At 45.9% G+C, this 20,802-nt stretch overlaps 1 protein-coding gene across 1 annotated transcript in view; it reads left to right on the forward strand.

Annotated features, from left to right (window-relative positions):
• Positions 1-20,802, forward strand: part of CUX2 (cut like homeobox 2) — an 853,070-nt gene that overhangs the window by 707,351 nt on the left and 124,917 nt on the right. Inside the window, exon 11 of the mRNA XM_086943029.1 lies at positions 1,541-1,645. Within this exon, the coding sequence (XP_086799155.1) occupies positions 1,541-1,645 (105 nt within the window). The remainder of the gene's footprint in view (positions 1-1,540; positions 1,646-20,802) is intronic.

Here is a 20,802-nt window from a genome sequence, read left to right on the forward strand (position 1 = left end):
CAGAACCATTCGTTGCTAATTGTACACTCCGGAATAAGTATATTTTTCTTTCTTGTTATTCTATTGCAAAGCACCTGACTTCAGAGTTTTATCCCTCCCCTAAAATCCCTTCTCATTGTCAAAATATTTCGATGTGACAAAAGATATATCTTTACAAGTTTGACTGGAGTATAGTTCATAAACTAGGTCAAAATTGCAAAGAGGAAGAAATCCCTTGCAAATCCATCAAATAAATGTGTTTTGGTATCTCCTGGAGGCATCGCAGTGACATGAGATGCAGAAAGAAGAGGGGTATGGACCGCTCAGGAAAAAACACAAGTGTAATGGTTCTTTAAAATCATTGAGGAGCAACACAGACAAATCATAGCCTCGCAAGACATGCCTTCTGTCATTGGTTCTTCCTTCCGATCCCAATGCTACACTCAAATCGAGGCAGCCTGCTTCCAAAATAGAGAAGATCCACAGGTGGGACTCCTGTTTATAACAGGGTCTCAAGACGAATCTCTGCCACCCAGGTGTGATTATCTCAATCACGGATTGTAATCAATGCCCTCAGCCCCAGTCCTGATCTAGACTGAAATCACGAGTGAGGCCATTGTCCGGACTTCCATGTATGCGTGCATTTTTGTCTTCGAAGAGTAAAGTCCAGGCGACTTTTACCCGAAAGAGAACATTGTGCAGCTGAAATTTTAGTAACTGTCCAAAGTCAAAGTTTCACCTCGTCTTAGAGTTTCTTATAAATCTCTTCATTAAGTAGGTAATGCCATTGCGTGCATCCGGTTCACTGTCAGAATCAGAGTTAATAACGATGGGCGGGTGGATTATGTGTATATGGACTAGCCAATGTCTTGGTTGTGCGACTTGGTTGTAGAGACTTATAAATCTTCCATACGTCCCCAATGACCTTCTAAAGTTAATATTTGTACAGTGTCCATCAGCCCTGGTATTAAATGCAGCTGTTCCGCCCTTTATTCACTCTGGTCTTATTAACAACACACTTAGAATGTATCCTCAGATGGAAGGGTGGGGCGCTCACTATATCCTGCTCCAAAGAGCACCCTACCAAACTATTGCATCCACAGTGTCCACTTCCACTATATCGTCAAGGTGAGACAATGTGGCGTTAAGAATAGTAAATCTATGCACACCTACCAATACCTATCCTGGTGGTGTGGTGGTAGTGGATATTATGGAATCAGTATTTTTGTAGCTGGGCATTTTGAACGTGATATAGTGGCCTGCAACCATACCCAACTGCATGCACCGTTTTGTTTGACTGTGTGCTCATGCCGCTAAGTAGGAGGGGGGTGCACGTTGGCGCGATACAAAACATCAAAATAAATATATAAATAAATAGAAAACGTCATCAAATTCCTTGATTTTATGAGCATTTGTTCCCTCCCTTTTGTCCACAGCCTCAGGAAACCCATTATGTGTGCCTCGCTGCGGCGGGTACCTTTTCTGACATTTAAGGACATCATTGCCTGGCTTGATAAAGTGTACAGCTGAACAGAAATCTAGTTTTGTTTGTATTTTGCAGAGAGCCGAGGCGGCCCAGAGGGAGGTAGAGAGCCTGAGCGAGCAGCTAACCACAGTGAACACTTCCATTCGGCTGGCCTGCTGCTCTCCCTCAGCACCCACTGCGGTAAGCCATTTTGTGATGATACCAGCAACTCTTCCTCTGTCTGAATCTTTGACAACATGGATATGTGTGTATGACACAGATCATTCCCACCTAGGTACATTTTGATGACCCACCCTTCCTTTTTCAGCCACAATCTTTTTAATTGACGTTTGGGGTGCATTTTTTGGCCATTTATGGCTGATTATCACACTGCCACTTGGGTGTGGGGGGAGGGGGTTCATGCACCACTACTGATCTTGTATTATTATGTGTTTTGTCATGAATACATAAACCTAAAAATACATTTGGATGTGGATTTGAAAATTAGCATAAAGCATCGTTCATTTCTGTGCTCCATTCGCAGAGAGCACATGTATAAGTTATAACAGCAAATATTTGCATGTAGTTAAAGAGGCATTTCTGCTGGCAGTTTAATGTGCCCTTCAACACGAAATACAGACCAACACGATTGCCTTATCAAAGGTATTCCACCTTGGTTTGTGAAGTAAAGAGTAAATACAGATCGCATTGCACATCACAGCGCTTCAAATTCCTGACCAGGCTCTAAAGCACTGAAAGCAGTGGACCAATTGTACACTACCCCTTAAATTTTGGCTTATTTGAAGAGTAGTGTGTGTTCATAGAGTGGCCTATGATAGGAAGAGTGTTGGTGTTCTTATGATAACCAGTTATCATCAGGCAGGCAGCTGCATGTGCAAAAAGAACAATTGATGGACAGAATGCTGAACACTGTCATACATTCACCCCAGTACACAGATCTGGGCCTAAATCCATCGTGTTTTTGCTCCCCACGCCATTCCAGTTTAAACCCAGCCATATGTAGATATGTCTTGACCCTGTTTCTCATGGGAACTTGCCAGCCCATACTGTCAGGCCAGGTCCTCCCTGGACTCGATACAAGCATCCTGGGAACCGGTTTCGGGGTATCATACCACATCAGCCAGGCTAGCTTGACTCCAGTGGAATGGAGAGTACGGGACTCACGTCTGGGCATACCCGTCCCACTCAGGTGTCAAAAGCAAAAAGAACAATTGGTGGACAGAATACTGAACAATGTCAAACATTCACCCCCATACAGAGATCTCGGCCTAAATCCATTGTTTCTCTTCCAGGGGATCCTCATCAATAGTCATAAGCACTGAATATTCCCGCCCATGTGCGGGGACCCCGGAAGTAATATAAAACTATATATGGAAATCACATATAACTAGCTCCACATATATGTATGTACATATATCATTTTTTCTCACACAAATGAAGCCCCAAAACTGAGGCTAAACAATGTAATTACCCATACATAGACTGTATTTTCAAGCATATAAAAAACACATTAGGTCAAATAGCTCTTGAACTCTGTGTTTTAATGAGCAAAACACTCATAAATCCTGAAAATTGCTAATAGATAGACATTGTTAGCCCACAGGCTGCATTGTAAAGCAATAGCATAGAAAATGAAAGCATTTTCAACAAAAAACTGGCACTGTGCCGTTAAGGCAGCCATGACCCCTGACTTCCCATCATGCCTCAGTGGTGACAGTTAGGTCAGTTGTTCTTTGCATAACCCTGAAAGGCAGGGCTCAAGAATAAACTATAAACACTTTGACAACGCATCATTTACCTGGGGAGGCGGGTGGGTTGCTTATAACTTTGATGAGGATAATCCTGGAAGAGAACTAGGATTACAGGTAAGTAACTTATCCTTTTTTGTCATTCCAGTTTAAACCCAGCCATATGCAAATCAGTCTTGCCCCTCTTCCCCATGGGAAAAGTCCAGCCCGAACCGCCAAGCCATGTCCTCCCTGGACCGGAAACAAGCATCCTGGGACCAGTTTTAGGGGATTTAACCCATATCTCTTGACTGGGGGTGAATATTTGATTTACTCAACATCCGGTCCATCATTCGTTGCTGTAGCACTTTTTGCCCTAAGTGGGATGGGTATGCCCAGACGTGGGTCCCTTGCTCACTGTGCCACTGGATTCAAGCTAGCCTGGCTGATGAGGGGTAAAATACCGAAACCGGTCCCAGGATGTTTGTTTCTGGTCCAGTGAGGACCCAGCTTGGTAGTTCGGGCTGGACTGTTCCCATGAGGAGCATGGTCAAGACTGATTTGCATATGGCTGGGTCCAAACTGGGGTGCTGTAGAGAGCAAATGAACAATGGATTTAACAAGGATTTCGTGACTGTGGGTGAATGTTTGGTTTACTCAGCATTCCGTCCATCATTTGTTGCTGAGGCAGCTGCTTGTGAGCATGAAGTCGAATGAAGAGGGTGAGACAAAGGATTGTTTACCCCAAAGTAGCATCACTGTTCAGGGCTGGAAGAGTGTTGGTTCAAAGTGTGGCGTATGTAGTAAGATGTTTGGTGTCAAGCATGATGACCAGAGGGACAGTCTTGTTTTGTCTCTGCGCTCTTTTATCTTTGTATGTATGTATGTATGTTTATGGAATTTCTATTGTGCAAACCTAGCCAAAAGGCAACAGAGTGCTGTATGAGATCAGGACAAGCATTAAAGTCAAGAAGTGATAGGAGAAGAATCTACTATGTGATTGGTTAATTGGCTGTGATGTAACGTTCTTTAAAGAAGTGAGCCTTCAACTCTTTCCTAAATCGGAGCTGATGGGTGTACAGCAATGTAGTTCCAGATCCAGGGTGCATAGTTGGAAAAGGCTGCTGCCTTGTTTTTTCTTTTTTTACACTTTTTAGTCTGCAGGCTGATGTTGTCCTTTCTGTGGGTGTGCCAGTAGATAGCAGCGATGGTGAGCTATTCTGTACAATGAGCAGAGTTGCTGCTCATGATAGCCTAGTAAACAAAGCTGCTGGTTTGAAGATGTTGTGGGTCAGCAAGGGGAGCCAGTGGACTTCCATCAGGATGGGGCTGATGTGATCATATTTCTTCAGACTCTTAATAGGGAGTCTGGGTGGCCCTGGAGCAAGGCCTTGCCACCAACCGAAGGCTTGAACAGCTGTGTTAAAGTCACTTTCTGGAAGATACGGTTTGACTTACTTTAGAAGATAGTGCTGATACCAGCCCTTCTTTGTTTTTTGGCAAAGTGTTTCTTGAGGATGAGGTTGATGGCCAAGATGAATCCAGGTGACTTGATATTTGGTGAAAGTTGGGGTTAAGGTCATTAAGCCAGATTTTTGTTTTTAAAGTACATTTCTTTATTGACATTTTTCAATTACATACAGGATACGTTATAGCATACACCGTAACACCACATACAATAATAGGAAATGACAAACATCCATGACACAAAGGGGGATTGTGTTCAGGATAAAATATCCCAATACTGGCAAAGTCTATCAGTCCTTTGTTCAAATCTACAGTGGCACTGTATAATGCAATACCCCAGTTTGGACCCTGGAAGAACAAAAATAACATGTTTTTATCCATTCAACATTAACAGTTCCCAGAGAATAGTTCTGGTATTTACAACATCCCTCCCACCCATACCCACCCCTTGTGGCTTCCACGTATTTCATTGAGCACATCTTGTGTGAAGTCTTGACTGCTGTTCTTATTCTAGTCATAAACCCTCCAAGCATAGTCATCCATTAGGTTCAAAATCTCAGGCAACCCAAAACTGTTGTGGTTCAACTGCCAGCCCGCTTAGTTGGTCAAGGTAGGGTGATCCTGACTAGGGGCTCCAATAGTGCCTGAGTCATTGCATTCCAGACCAACAGGACATCTTGCTCTTTCTCGTCCCTCCTGGTCCTCCTCATATGTGAGTCTTCTGCCCTCGCCCATTCCATCAAATCCTTCTCCCCAGCTTTCCCTGTTGGGGGTTGCAAACCCAGCTAGTGAATCGCTATGTGCCCTTTTGTCACCATGAAGCCTAGTTTTGTAAAGCACCTGCCAAGTTGTTATTTCGGGTTCTCAGGGAGGAGCCCAAGCACACGCATTGACTGTGCCTGGGATATCCCACCTCATCGTGCCTTTAAGCTGAGATAGAATTTCAAACCAGTAGCTGACTATAAACGGGCAGTGCCAGACTGATCTTTAAGCCAGGTTTGTACTGTTTCTGCTTCTTGTCAAGTAACAGGAATTCTGTCTTGGTTGGGTTGAACTTCAGGTAAGTGCTAAACATCCACATCTGTGTGATGTGCAAGCAGTGTTTGAGGTGCAGTGGTCGAGCGCCTCGAGACCCTCATGGGTGATTTGATGTGCTGTACAAAACATTGATTGATATTTTAATTGAGGTGTTAGATGTCTGAAGCAAAGCATACCTTTAGGTGGGGTTGTGTACCATCAGCATATTGGTGAATCATTATGCTGTAGAGCACCAAGCAGTTCTGCATAGAGGTTGGGAGTCTTAAAACTTGGAGTGCGGCAAAGAGGCACTAGAGGTAGTGTTGCACATGATGGAGCCTACCATCGTTGTCTGGGTGATTGAGTCTGCATCTTGGACAGATAGGCTACAACATCTTCTTTTTGGGGAACAGCCTTCCTGACATCTGAAGATGCTCAGAAACATTAGGAAAAGTTGTAGTATTGACATGTATGTGGATGAAACTTTCTTCTTCTTGTATTATTAGAAATATATAATTGCTTTAAGTTTATCTTGGGCAAACATGTGTATGTTCAGTTCTATCTACACAAACACTACACAGTATATACCGCAGGGTTCTCATGGGGAAGATGGTTTTGTTGACCAGTAAACTGAGCCGCAGGGGTTATAGAACCTGACGTGGTGCAATGTCAGAGCGGCCAGCCTTGCTCCGTGGTTGGATTTCAACTTCCAGAAAAGTTTCTTGTAATTCAGCTTCTTATTAACTGTGATACTGTTTTACTATGGGTGTATGTGTACCTCATTCATTTTGCTTTAATGATGACTGTGCTGCTTGTGCCAAGCCACCAAGGGTGAGCTTGCGATTCCGCCAAAAGCCTGTTTTTATCTTTTAGATACTAGATTGTTTTCCTGATGCTTAAAATGTTATGAAGCATAATGTAGTTGACAAACAATTGATTATTTACTGCTTACTTGGCCGAGGCTTATGAAAGTCTGTGTCTCAGGGAGCATACCTTTATTTTCATATGCATTTTGCTTTTTTCCACAAATGTAGATGTGCATTAGCCAGAAGGAATGGTCCCAGGTAAAATAAATATTCAGCATTTTTATTGCGTGATCACTAACATGCAGCCTTTGAAATTATGAGGAACAGCTCAAGTTAAAACATCCCAGTTCATTTGATCCATGCCACCTATCTAGATACATGGGCAATATTTAAATAAACACTATGCAATATGAATTCATATCATCATTGCATGTGTACAGTACAAAAGTAGTTTATTTGTGGTGCTGCATTACAAGTCACAGTCACTGTGTTGTGCTGTATACCTGGTGTTTGTTAGTGCTTACTTACCCCTTGGAGGGCCCAAGTGTATCACAAAGTATGGTTTCTAATGTATATTTAATCCAGTATTGGAGCTTTCATAGATTCACATACCTGAATCATTCCCCGTCGTCGAGACGGGAGTCTCTGGTATATAAAAAGCAATGCTTAGCAGTGTAGCCAACTGAAAAGAGGCCTAGTCCCATTTCCCTTTTTCAACCCATAACCTTTGTTATGTAAAAAAGGACCAAACTTTTCCCTTAGCCAATCAGAGCTCCTCCCCCTCTAGAACACTCCTGAGAGAACATTTTGACCCCCAGATTTTCTACGGGCACGTTGTACTTGGGAGTCTCCTTTGAGCTCTGCTCAAACTCTAGCTATTCAGCTTTTCAGGAACTTAATTTCTTTCTATTTTCTCTTGGATTTGAGAATATTGTGACCTGTTCTCAACTACATTCTGTCGAATGTCTGGGAAAGAGAAGAAGAGTCTATTTAGAGCTTGTGCTACCTGCTCTAAGAAGAGACTCTACACTGATGATCCACATGAAGACTGCATTTATTGTCTTTACCCGGACCACCAAGCCAAGGACTGCAAGGTATGTCGCACTTTCTCTAGTAAGACCCTTAGAGATCGTGAGGGACGCCTTTTCATATAGCTCCAGAAAATTGATGCTAGAAAGGAGGTGATCTCTAGTGATAGTGATCAGGTGTCCTCCTCTACATTTAGGAGATCTCAGAAAACATCAAGATCTCCTCAGGCTCACTCCTCAGGGGAACGTCCTGAGAAGGCCCTAAAAAAAGACCACTCATGAGTCTTCAGGGCGTAGTCCTTCAAAATCACCTCAGCAAAAAGAAAAGGAGAGCAAAGGACACACTTCTGGAGAGAAGGTCAAAGAGAGCCTCTTCTGAGCCTTCAAAGTCCCCACCTCTGGTCAAGGAATCCTTCAGGAAACCATCTTCTATTACTCCTGAGGAGAAAAGCAAAGAATCTACATCGTCGACGGGATCGTCGATGAGAGCGTCGACAAAGAAATCATCATCTACGGCGGCGAAGACAGAGGTACAGAAATTGCCATTACCTGTTATGGTGTCGACGTCGTCAGCGTCGACGGGAGCGTCGACGCCGGTAACATTGACGACGATGGCAGTGATGACGACGACCATGTCGATGATGGGCTCGTTATCGACGGTGATGACGACGGGGTCGTCGACGGGAACGTCGACGACGATTACTATGTCGTCGGCGAGGAATGGTTCTGGTGCAGTGTCGACGACGACAACAACATCGTTGACCGTAGTGTCGATGGCGAACCTATCCACGGGCTCGTCAACGAGAGAAACTTCAGAAAAAAAAAAAAAAAGATTACGCCAGAGGTGACTTCACCGATTAAGATTACTCCTCTGGTTCCATCACACCTTTTAGAGGAGGAAGAGTCTGATGAAGACAAGGGGCCCTTTGGATATGCTAGTAGCCCGTCGCAACTCCATGTGAAATGTCAAGAGGATGAGGATGAAGAGGGTTATGAAGAGTATCACAGCCCACACAAGGGGCGGCGGATTCTCCACCAGTGGATATTAGTGGATTCCATAACTTGATGGAGAGAGCTGCAAAAATATTTCTGCTGCCAATGAGGACAACTCAGACAGAATGCTTCCTCTATGACTTTAAAGAGACTTATCATAAATCATTTAGATCCATACCAATCATGACCCATGTATGGGAGGAAGGCTTGAAGGTGATGACGACTCCAGCAACGGTTACACCTGTGCTCGCTAGGTTGGACAAAAAGTATAAGGCACCCTCGGACGCACCAGCGTGTTTGCTGGGCCATCCTTAACCGGTTTCTATAATTTCGCAGGCAGATCAACAGAAATCAAAGAACCCATCAGCGCCTATTTCTGCACCACCGGACATGGAAGGATGGCGTTTAGACAATGCAGCAAAAAAGATTCTCCTCCATGTCAGCTCTTCTAGTCAGAGCAGCTAATGCCCTTGCCATTCTGGGCAGATATGACAGTCAGATGTGGTGCGACATGGCACCATATGTCGACCTCCTTCCGGAAGACAGCAAACAGGAGGCGAAGAAGGTTCTGCAAGAAGGTGAGAGGACTTCGGGTGAAGTCATCGACTGTGCAATGGACATCGCTACCACAGCCTTTTGCTCTCTAGGAAGAGCAGCAGTTTTACGGTGCCAGGGTTGGCTGAGGGGCACTGCCTTTAGACCAGAGGTCCAAAATAAGATTCTGGATCTGCCATTTGATGGGGAGGATTTGTTTGGATGTCTGGTGGATGAAACCCATCAAAGGTATTAAGAAGGGCACAGATACGGCGAAGGCCTCGGGCACGTTGCAATATCGGAAGGTGCCCTTTCGAGGTGCCAGAGGGAGAGGACAACCATCTTATAGAGGTGGATACCAACAAGGTAGATACCCCTCTTATTCTTCCTCATCGCAGCAATACGGACAGCAATGCGGACAGAGACAATCTGGAAGCTATTCTAAATCTGCTCCCAGAGGACGAGGAGGTCGTCCAGGTAAAGACAGCAATAAAAGCCAATGACAACCTACGGTGTCCAGCTTCTTATAGTCCTACCCCTCCAAATGTTCCCCTGGCTGGAAGAGTAACCTACTATTTACATCAGTGGCAGAGAATAACATCGTAAAAATGGGTCCTCCAGATAATAAGATTAGGACTTTCTCGATCATTTCTGCAATTCCCTCCTCCCATGCCACCTACGTATCAAGAAGTCAAACATCTATCTCACATGCGTCGGGATATTCAGTCAATGCTCAGAAAGGGAGCAATAGAACTGGTACTGAACTCCCAAAGGGGGAAAGGGTTTTATTCCTGTTTCTTCTTGATCCGAAAGAATGCTCTCCAATGGCGTCCGATTCTGGACCTAAGGTCTCTAAATGCCTATCTCAAAAAACTGTCATTCAGGATATTCTGCTACTCTTAAACCCAGGAGATCAAATGACCTCCCTAGATTTACAAGATGCATATTTTTGTATCCCCATTCACCCTTCCCACAGAAAGTACCTTCGATTTACAGTGGCCGGAGACCATTACCAGTTCAGAGTGCTGCAGTTCGGCCTAAAGTCTGCACCGAGGATTTTTACAAAATGTCTGGCGCCGGTGGCAGTTTATCTCCGAAGACAAAAACACCAAATATTCCCATACCTGGACGATTGGTTGATAAAGGCACCATCGGTGAAGTCGGTTCAAACTTCAACTTCGGAATGCATGCAGCTGTTTGCAGATCTGGGTCTGACTTTAAATGTGGAAAAATCGTCTATTCAAACATCCAGAAGGATCATATTTTTAGGTGCAATCCTAGACACTTCACAAAACAAGGCATTCCCATCAACAGAAAGACAATTGGGACTTGTATCTCTAGCCAAAGAGTTCAGGAGAAAAAGTGTCTTTCAGTCCAAAAGTACAAATCGCTTCTCGGGACAATGTCTTTGTGCATACCACTCATCCCCCTTTGTCAATTGAGAATGCGTCCATTGCAAGAGGCGATAGATCTACAGTGGTGCCATGCAAAGGGATCCTTCGAGGACAAAATCAACGTCACGCAACCGATGTTGCAGGCGGTAACGTGGTGGACTCGCAGAAGCAACATCTCGGTGGGTCTTTCCTTCCTTACCGAACCAGCCCCATTAGTGGTTACCACAGATGCCTCTCTGGAAGGATGGGGAGCAGTCCTCCAGGATTTACAGGTCAGCGGCCAATGGAAGCAGCAGAAGCAGCAACTTCACATAAACCTATTGGAATTGAGGACAATAGGTTTGGCATTGTTAGCCTTCCTGCCAAGAGTCGAAGGAAGATCGTTGTTAGTGCGGACAGACAACACAACCGCGATGTACTATATAAACAAGCAGAAGGGCACAAGATCACTCTCTCTGTTGAGAGAAGCTCAGAAGATATGGAAATGGGCTATAAGACACAAAGTAGCTCTAAAAGCAGAACATCTTGCAGGGGATCAAACACGACAGTGGACACTCAAAGCAGGCAGAGGACGACCTGTCACGAGTTGGAACTCAACCAGGACAAACTACTGGAAATCTTTGGCAAATGGTGAATGCCGACAGTGGATCTATTTGCGACAGCCCAGAGCAAGAAATGCCAGTTCTTTGCAAGCTGGCATCACCAACAGGGATTGTGGGGGAATGCGTTTTCGATGGCATGGTGAGGCGTCTTTGCCTACGCTTTTCCGCCGATTCCCCTTCTGCCGCGAGTGCTCACAAAGATGAAGAAGGAACCATGCAGGATAATCCTGATAGCCCCTTGGTGGCCCAGGTAGTACTGGTTCATGGAACTGCTCCTTTTATCGGAAACAGAACAAATACGTCTACAGCCAATACCGGCACTGTTCACTATGGCTCAGTGACAGGTGCAGCATCCAGACCCGACATCTCTGCAATTAGCGGCCTGGCTCCTGAATACCGTGAATTTCATCAATTAAGCATTCCGGCAGAATGCAGGGAGATCCTGGCGAAAGCAAGGGCTGAGAGCACTAATAAAACATATCAAATGAAATGGAAAAGATTCTACTTGTGGTGTCAAGAGAACGACCTACATCCTCTGCAGGCAGAGGTGCATCAGATCATCCCAAATTTACTACGGCTGGCAAAGTAAGGATTGGAACAAAGAGAAATGGGACTCGCACAGCCTTGTAATCCAAACTTGAAAGCTGATCAGTTTGTAGCGTGCTACAGAGGTATCGCTGTCTGTTCCTAACAGCGTAGTGTACGTGAACTGATGCAAAACAGCCTCAATATAGAGGTTGTCCCTCTGCGCACCGCTTTAAAGAAAAACACATTTTTCTTATCCAATAGAGTTTTAAATAAAAAAGTTCAACCAAAGTTCTTCAATTCGAGTTTTTAATGATCATTCTCATCATGATCCATCTTCTTCTTCCGATTATTTAATTGTTCTTTCTCCACTGACAAAATCCAGTGTGTTAACTCAAATGCATAATTCACAGAAACTCATTTTTCCAATGCATTTCAGGCATTCACAGTGCCCTTCGTCAGGGGATAGTTCTACAAGCAAAGATGAAATGAAAAAGTACTTAACAAAAGAACATCTCGTTATATCTCAGGTATGGTTGGATGACTATGACAAAGAATCCATGCGAAACATGTGGACACCTTCACCCTTTAATTAAACGCACATGTTTCGCATGGATTCCTTGTCATAGAAAATTATGCATTTGAGTTAACACACTGGATTTTGACAGTGGAGAAACAACAATTAAATAATCGGAAGAAGATGGATCATGATGAGAATGATCATTAAAAACTCAAAATTGAAGAACTTTGGTTTACATTTTTTATTTAAAACTCTATTGGATTAGAAACATTTGTTTTTCTTTAAAGTGGTGCACAGAGGGACAACCTCTATATTGAGGCTGCTTTGCATCAAAGTCGGGATTGGCCCAGGCCTCTATTAAAGTGCATCTAGCGGCGATCTCTAGATACAGGAGAAGCCCATCGGGTCCGTCTCTGTGGTCAGAGAGGATTATAAAACAATTCATGAATGGGTTGTTTAGAGTTTACCCACCTATCAGGTCTCCACTTCCAAAATGGCAACTGAACATTGTTTTATCACAGTTGATGAAAACACCATTTGAGCCAATTCACAGAACTGATCTAAAATTCCTGTCCTGGAAAGTGGTTCTATTAATAGCTCTGACTTCAGAAAGGAGAGTTGGAGAGATACATGCACTTACAACTCAAGAAACTTTTCTGCAATTCAGAGAGGACAGGATGGTGCTCAGAACGAATCCAAAATTTATACCAAAGGTACCAACGGATTTCCACTTGAATGAGCCATTGATCCTTAAAAGATTCTTCCCTCAACCATCTACAGCTGCAGAGAGGACTCTCCATACTCTGGATGTTCAGCATTGTCTGAAATTTTACTTGCAAAGAACAAAATCTTTCAGGAAATCTACACAATTATTTGTGGCTTTTAGTGCCCCCAGGAAGTGGTTCCCGTTGTCGAAACGGGGAATCGCAAGGTGGATATCAAACGCCATTCAATACTGTCATCAGGCGGCGGGGAAGCCGATTAATGCAAGTGTTCGTGCACATTCAACAAGAGCGGTGTCAACCTCTACTGCTCTGTTTTCAGACGTACCTATCCAGGACATCTGCAGGGCGGCTACCTGAAGGAGTACGCATACGTTCACCACACATTACTGACTAGACGCTCATGCAAGAGGCGATGTAGCAGTGGGACAAGCCGTACTGAGGAACCTTTTCCAGTAACAGTGAGCCTTCTTTGTCATCCCTTCTTCCTTGGTTGGTAAGATAAGCACATTTTATTGCTGTATGCTGTTTTGTATATAATTTATGAACAATCTGTCTATGGATATTTATATACAGCTACTGCTATGGGGGAAGGACATATGTTACCTATTTGAGAGAAGTAGGTGACAAAACAAAATGTGCTATGATTTACTGCTCACTATTCAGATTCAGGTATGTGAATCTATTAAACTCCAATACTGTAGTTCTCCAGCATTGGAAGCTTTCATAGATTCACATACACCCACCCTCCTCCCCTGAGAGGCTCACTTCGGGTTAGGCACAAAAGGTGTGTATGGCACAAGTGCCCGAAAATCTGAGGGGCAAAAGGTTCTCTTAGGAGTGTTCTAGAGTATGAGGAGCTCTGATTGGCTAAGGGAAAAGTTTGGTCCTTTTTTACATAACAAAGGTTATGGGTTGCAAAAGGGAAATGGGCCTAGGCCTCTTTTCAGTTGGTTATACTGCTAAGCATTGCTTTTTATATACCGGAGACTCCCGTCTCGACGATGGGGAATGACTCAGGTATGTGAATCTATGAAAGCTACCAATACTAGAGAACTACAGTTACAGGTAAGTAACTTGTTTTCATATATGACATCAATGCTTTTTGGCTATAGAATAATTATGTCGAATTTTCATCAGTACACAGTTGTTAAACAGTTATTAAGAGACTTGGTTGTGACCTCTGGTAATAAACAATAGAATGTAATCAGAAAGAACCTTTCATCCTTTGAGGTATACTTATGCACGGATGGGGATCAAAGTGTTCCATTTTAAGCAATGGAAGAAGACCCTCAGACCTGCAATTCAATTTGTGGTGGTGGCATTGTGGATTGTTCATTTCTCCTGGGCGTCGATGTCCTAGACGAGTGATTCTGTCTTCCCCGGGGCTTATTCCAGTTAATAGGCAAAACCTGTCTGGCGCAGCACGAGTGTCGGGCCGTTTATTGGACGAGCTGACCTGCGCTGAGGCCGCCTGATCGCAAGCAAAGAAGGCTGAAGAGGCGCTAGAAATAATCAAGGGATCAGGTGATATTGGCTCTCTGTCAGGAGTGGGCTTTTGTTGATAGGGTTCAAATGAAAGAAAATAAAGATGCTGTTAATTCTTTGAGAAATTGTCAGCCTTTTGGGCTGTTTGAAATGTCTGGCTGAAATTCCAGAGAAGTGATGGGCACTGTCTGGCCACCAGCAGAGGCATTCGGCTTGCGTATGCACACATATGTCTGTGGATGCTATCCCGGGGGCTTCATGTCCACGGTCATGTATGTACCTCTTGAAAGGAATGCAAATGCCGAGCTCCCACTGAGTGTCAAAACAGATGGGCTAGGATCACACCAAAACACAGACATTCCTTTTGCTGGTAGCCCGAAAATGGTGTTCAGGGAGTGAGTGTCAGAAAGGGTAGGTTGTCATTTCATGGGTGCTGTTAACGATCTTTCAATTACAAGTTTTATAAGTAGCTAGTGCAGCCTGGGATAGACGCCAGTGAAAAACTGGACACTGGAAATATTACTTACGGTCTGTACCCCCACACCAAGGTCTACAAAACCACTGACCCTGAGTGGGGTAGGACGAGGTATGTTAAAATGGTATTTAAGAGAGCTTAATGTTGTAGATGCACCTGAATGAAAGGAAGAGCGTAGTCGAGTATATGGAGACTTACAGCTGTGTGCACTAAGAAATAGAGTAAACAACCTTAAAGCCATTGGCATTGTGCTGATTGACAGCATGCCGTATGCACCATACTGTGGGTAAACATGCCATAGGATGTGCAGGCAGAAAAACCACAAAACAAATGCAAGGACATATGCCCTGTTACTTGCCTAAAGTCCCCCTCCTCTTCACCCGTAAACCTTGGGGTGGGCAGTCATCTGACTCCCCTAGGGCCCCCCCCCTTATTTTTATTTTCATTATACACCCAATATGCAGAAAGTCTCATACATTGATAGGAACAAGCTGTCAATTGGCTAACCTTAACATGTTTCTAATACATATTGGTTCCTATGGTAAGCTAAGCAATGATGATATTCTCTTTCTGCGTATCCCTGTTAGAGCCTACGGCAAGGTCAATGACTGGCGGCCCTAGGTCAAGTTCAAGCTAGTTCCCAAACTCCAACCGGAGTGACCTTGCGCAGGGGGTCCAGCTTACCGGATGGATACCTCCACCAGGCCCCCACCCCCTACACCCTTAAAGATTCAACTCCATAACAGGAGGCCGCTGTAGTTATGTGTCCTTGAGCGCATGTGCTTGCAGGGTAGCCTACCCGCCTACTGGAAGCTTGACCTCCCTACCCCGCACCTTTCCCGCCTACCGGCTGTAACTGCCCTTGGATTTCCATGAGAGACCCTCCGTCTCCCCCTCGGGCGTCCCCATTTTGACCATGGGTATGCTTGTTAAGGACCGTACACTATGCTCACCAATCATGACCTTACCGCCACAGGCCAGTATTGTTGATCGACTATCTGGCCTCCCCCTTCCGACTTCTAGGAAGGCCATGCTGCGCCCCTTGCCCTTGAGTTAATCAGACATACTGCCTTATCCAGTCAAGAGCAGTGTACGTACCCGATCCTGGCCATGGTAAAAAAAAAACATTCGGGATCTTAGCCCCTATCCCTGCTTATGACGCCAGACCTAGTGAGTCTTTAACTATGCACCCACTGTCTGACTCGCTATATGTAGAACTAGTCCTCTTCATCACTGGAAGGTGGGCGTGCTCAAATTTGTTTGGCATACACCTGACCCAACCAAACCCAACCGTTCCGGGTGCTGCAACGCATGTGTAACCCCAGTCCACTGTCATCCCTCCCCCTATCCACGTTTGCAGATCCTCCCATACTAAATATGTTCCAGGACCTGCTCAGGGTGCCTCTATAGAATACTAGTGACATGCATACTGCCAAATTCCTGGCAGGGCAGGCAACCTTAAGAGACTTCTGTATCAGCTGTGCACCCGTCCCCTTAGCTTTGGCTGACTAAAGAGGAGCTTAACATACCATCTGGGAGCCACTAAATGGCCTCAGAAGCACGATGCGCCTGATATACGTGTTGCACCAGACAACGAGACTCATTGCTAGTGTAACTGCACCCATTCCAACAGGGTTGGTGCCATGTTGGAATGGCCGACTGACCCTGGAACTTGTAAAATATCCAGAAGACTACACAGGAAGTGCCCCACAGGCCCCAAGATTTCCCATAAACATAGCCAAGGAATGTGCGAACAACATACGCCTGGCCACTAGGTTCTGGGATTGGCTCCGAATAAGTCTCTCCCCCTATTAACCATCTGCTTGCTTCTACGGAGCATCCCAACACCGCGCAGTATGCACTAAGATGCTACCTGTGTGTACAAGCGCCATAAGATGTTGTTTAAAGGCAGAATACTTTTCCAAGACAGGGTTGTTGAGGTGTACATATACCTTCGAAACGCAGTGGACTGCTAAAAATATCCCAGCTGGCGGCAAATTGTGTTTGTCAATACATATACCCAACCAATACAGTGCATGGGCCGCAGCATCTCACCCATGCATGCTGGCACCTCTGAGCTATTCACTTGATTGCTCATCACACTCGATGATGCCGCTTGCCACACCCGTTCCAGATATTCCGGTCTCATTTCTTGTCCACATCCTGCCGTTATTGCTGTGCGGATCACCTCCCATGCATCCCGCCGTCATTGCTGTCTTGATTACTTCCCAGGTATCTGAGCCATACATTAAGGACATTAAAACACAGAAGATTAGTGCTCTTAGCCTTTTGATAAGAGATACAGTTTTCATGCCAGCCCTATTGACTACATTCTGAGACTGTACCACCCACACCCACAGCCTGGGGTGCATAGGTGCTGTGTGACACAACACAGACATCTAATGCGCAAGTAAACTGATGCATCGGCACTGTGTGGCACCACTCACGTATCCAGTAAAAAATTGTACAAGCACAAGGGTGCCCAGGTTCTGTATGACCCAACATGGGCATCTAATGCCTAACTGTGCCCAAGTCCACGGGGAATAGGCACAGTGTGACACAACACAGGAATAGAATGCTTTATTGTACAGGCCCAAAGGTGCATAGGTACTGCGTGGCAGAGGTACTGCGTGACAAACCTCAGGCATATAATGCTTGATTGTACAAGCACAAGGGTGCATAGGTGCCGTGTGACACAATACATTAATATTATTCATAAATGTACTAGCACAAGGGTGTATAGGTACCGTGTGACAAACCACAGGCATATAATGACTACGTGTACTAAGTCACAGGCACAGAGGCACTGTGTGACATAACTAGTTTCTAATCAATACATGTACCTGCGATGGGTGCATAGACGCTATTTGACACAGACCCCTAATTTATATGTGTAGCAGCACACGCGTGCATAGGTACTCTTGAATAATTAATACCACAAAATGTGGAATGAGAATTCGAGCGAGCTAACCCGGCTGTTCGTTTCAGCAAGGATTTGTGTTTCTTGTGAACCGGCCCAAGCTCACTTTAAGCATGAACGGTCCTCAGCCTGCGATGGCTGCCTGTCCCGAAACTGGGCTTTTCAACCTTACATTGAAATCAGACTTTTAATTGTGAGAGCCTAGCATAGCACCAGTTGCATTACATAAGGAACATTGAAATCAGGCTTTCCATTGTGAGAGCCTAGCATAGCACCAGTCTTTACATGAAGAACATTGAAATTAGACCTTCAATGAGAGCGCCTAGCATAGCAACATTTGCATTACATGACGAACATTGAATTTAGATTTTCAATTGAGAGCGCCCAGCACCGCACCAGTTGCAGTACATGGGGAACATTGAAATCAGATTTTCAAATGATAGCGCTTTAGCATAGCCCCAGTTGTATTACCTGAGGAACATTAAACTTCAGCTTTTAGACGAGAGCGCTTAGCATAACACCAGTTGCATTACATAAGGACCCCTTCCTAGTTGCGCGGGAGCTCAAATACTTTGCCCGGCATCACATGTGTTCAATGTCCTTGCCGTGATACCCAGTTTTCTAGCTTCATGGGGATTATTGTACCCATCGCCTGGCCACGTTCAGCCCACAAAGGGCCCACAACAGTTATTGCGGCTTATGCAAACCATGGGAACCGCTGGATTTGCACACCTACCCTGCTCTTATCTCCGTCCCCACGCCATGTTCAGCCCTTAAAGGGCCCTACACCAAATTTTTTGTGGCTTACCTGAGCCAAGGAAACACCTGGCCATGACCACCCAACCTTCATAGTAAGAGTCAGACATCTTAACCCCAAGGCCACAAGCCCCTATTTGTTAGGGCATCACCAATTCTAGTCATACCCAATTTCATTAACCCATTTCATTCAGGCCCTTCCACAATATCAATGTGATCGCTTCTTCAGCCCACACCAGCACAATCAATGTTTGGCCCCAACTGTACCCATCTTATTCATCGACCACCTAAGGGGGAGAAGACCTGCCCAGTTAGCATGTTGCGGGCTGCCCACAGTGTGCCGTGAGTCAGTGGCAAAGCACGGTAGCAGGCACTCTGGTGCCTTATGGCACCAAGGGACACCCAATGGCCCTATAATCTCTGCACGCCAGGAGAGCGCATTCAGCATACTAAAGGGCTTGGCTCGCTCGCCCCCCCCCCCCAAAAAAAACAATACTGGGAAAAATGTGCGATTGAACCGTGAGCTCGACCTGCTACGCTGCCCGTGGGCTAGTCAGAATCCGCAAGTCCAAGCAGCCACAAAGCAACAGGATCATTCCCCTGACACCGTGCCCTGATTAATGACCACACATTCATTACTGAATCCGAGAGTAAGTGCCTGACGGCCTAGGCGAGGTCGAGATGAGGTCTCATGAATACCCATCCCACAACAGCAGTCGCGAGTGACAAGCAGGTGCCCCGCAGTCACTCGACAAAATCTATCCCACAAACCTTGATCACGCGACGTGACCAGATATCCAAAATACAAAAAAGGTGCAGGTACTCAACGTCTAGAGCACCGGCCTGCCTAAATATTTTGTGCACCACTCACATACTATTGAAACCGTCCATTGTGCAAGCGCATTCGGCAACCCCCGCAGACAGGTTACAGGAACAATGTAAATTACGCGCAGCCTGGAGCCAAGTAACTCGACGTAAGCCTATTACCCACGATCCTTCGCAGCCCGGTGACATCACCTTGGATTTGGCTCACGCAGGTGCCTATTCTGTGGACCCAGCCCTGTGAGAAGAGCCAAAAACCACCGCACAGCGCTGCGTAGTGCAGGCACACTCCCTTTTAAAATAGAGTATTGCATTTGGTGCTCGCATCCCACGCCTCCACTTGCTGGTCCCGTGAGCTCTGCTAGTTGCTCGAAAAAATTTCCTCTAGTCAACCTAACGTCACACCGAGACCCACAACACCTGGTGTTCTTCGAAGCGCACCCCTCAAGACAACAAAGTCTGCACACAACACAAATACCGGCCAACACAAGAATAGAGCCCCGACTATCGCCTTATTAGCACCACGCGCCAATCAACTGACCTAACAGTCAGTCTCTTAAAGTGGCCACATCTCGACCGGATGCCTAACTTTGTCCACTACACCCTCCTCACCGTAGGATAACGGTCAATGTTTCCAGTAGCGAATAAGATCCCAGGTTGGCCCGCCTCGCACTCCAAAACAGCCACCGCTGTCCCCGGCCACAAACCGACGCTGCTCCGAAGCATTGCGCCTCCACAGCCAACTCCCTCTGGACTCCCTAGCACCGCTCATCCGCCTTCAAGTCCTGCCATCGATCCGATGAGATCCCAGGTTGGCCCGCCTCGCACTCCAAAACAGCCGCCGCTGTCCCCGGCCTCAAACCGACGCTGCTCCGAAGCATTGCGCCTCCACAGCCAACTCCCACTGGACTCCCTAGCACCGCTCATCCGCCTTCAAGTCCTGCCATCGATCCCAGCTCTCTGACGACGATCGAACCCTGCAAGGCACGACGTTGGCACCCAGGCCACCACCAACGAGCATCCCAGAGACCATCCAGTTCCTGCAGCAAGCACCTGCAGGGAAATAAAGAAAAGCATAGCAGTTAAGGGACCTCCGCCAGAGCCCCGGACCCATTGAGGACGGATGGCCAGGCTGGGGAGCGGCAGATAAAGAGAGGCCACCTTCCTGCTACCCAGCCTTCTTATACCCTAGTGTAGGGTAGCGTAACACCGGTCATGACCGGTTTGCCAGGGCCCGTGGACCGAAAGCACTAATAAGTGCTTCTGGTTCACACAGGCAACCAATCAATCGAGGGAAGGCCGGGGGCGCCGCGTCACTATCGTGCGTGGCGCACCACGCCTCCCACCGATACGGGGGACCCGCACGACCGCCATAATGGTGGCGCGTCTGAGCCCTGTCATCCCAATGGTGCGGGTGGAACCCCCCCTGAGAGAAAAAAAGTAACAGAAAATAGCAGGGTTATGGGGAGCACCCGATAATAAAAGGAAACACAAGCAGAGGCAGGCCTCGAAAAGAGGGTAGGCTTCCGGTTACGGCCAAC

Source organism: Lissotriton vulgaris, chromosome 11 (assembly GCF_964263255.1).
Source record: "Lissotriton vulgaris chromosome 11, aLisVul1.2, whole genome shotgun sequence".
In the NCBI taxonomy this organism is placed as follows: domain Eukaryota; kingdom Metazoa; phylum Chordata; class Amphibia; order Caudata; family Salamandridae; genus Lissotriton; species Lissotriton vulgaris.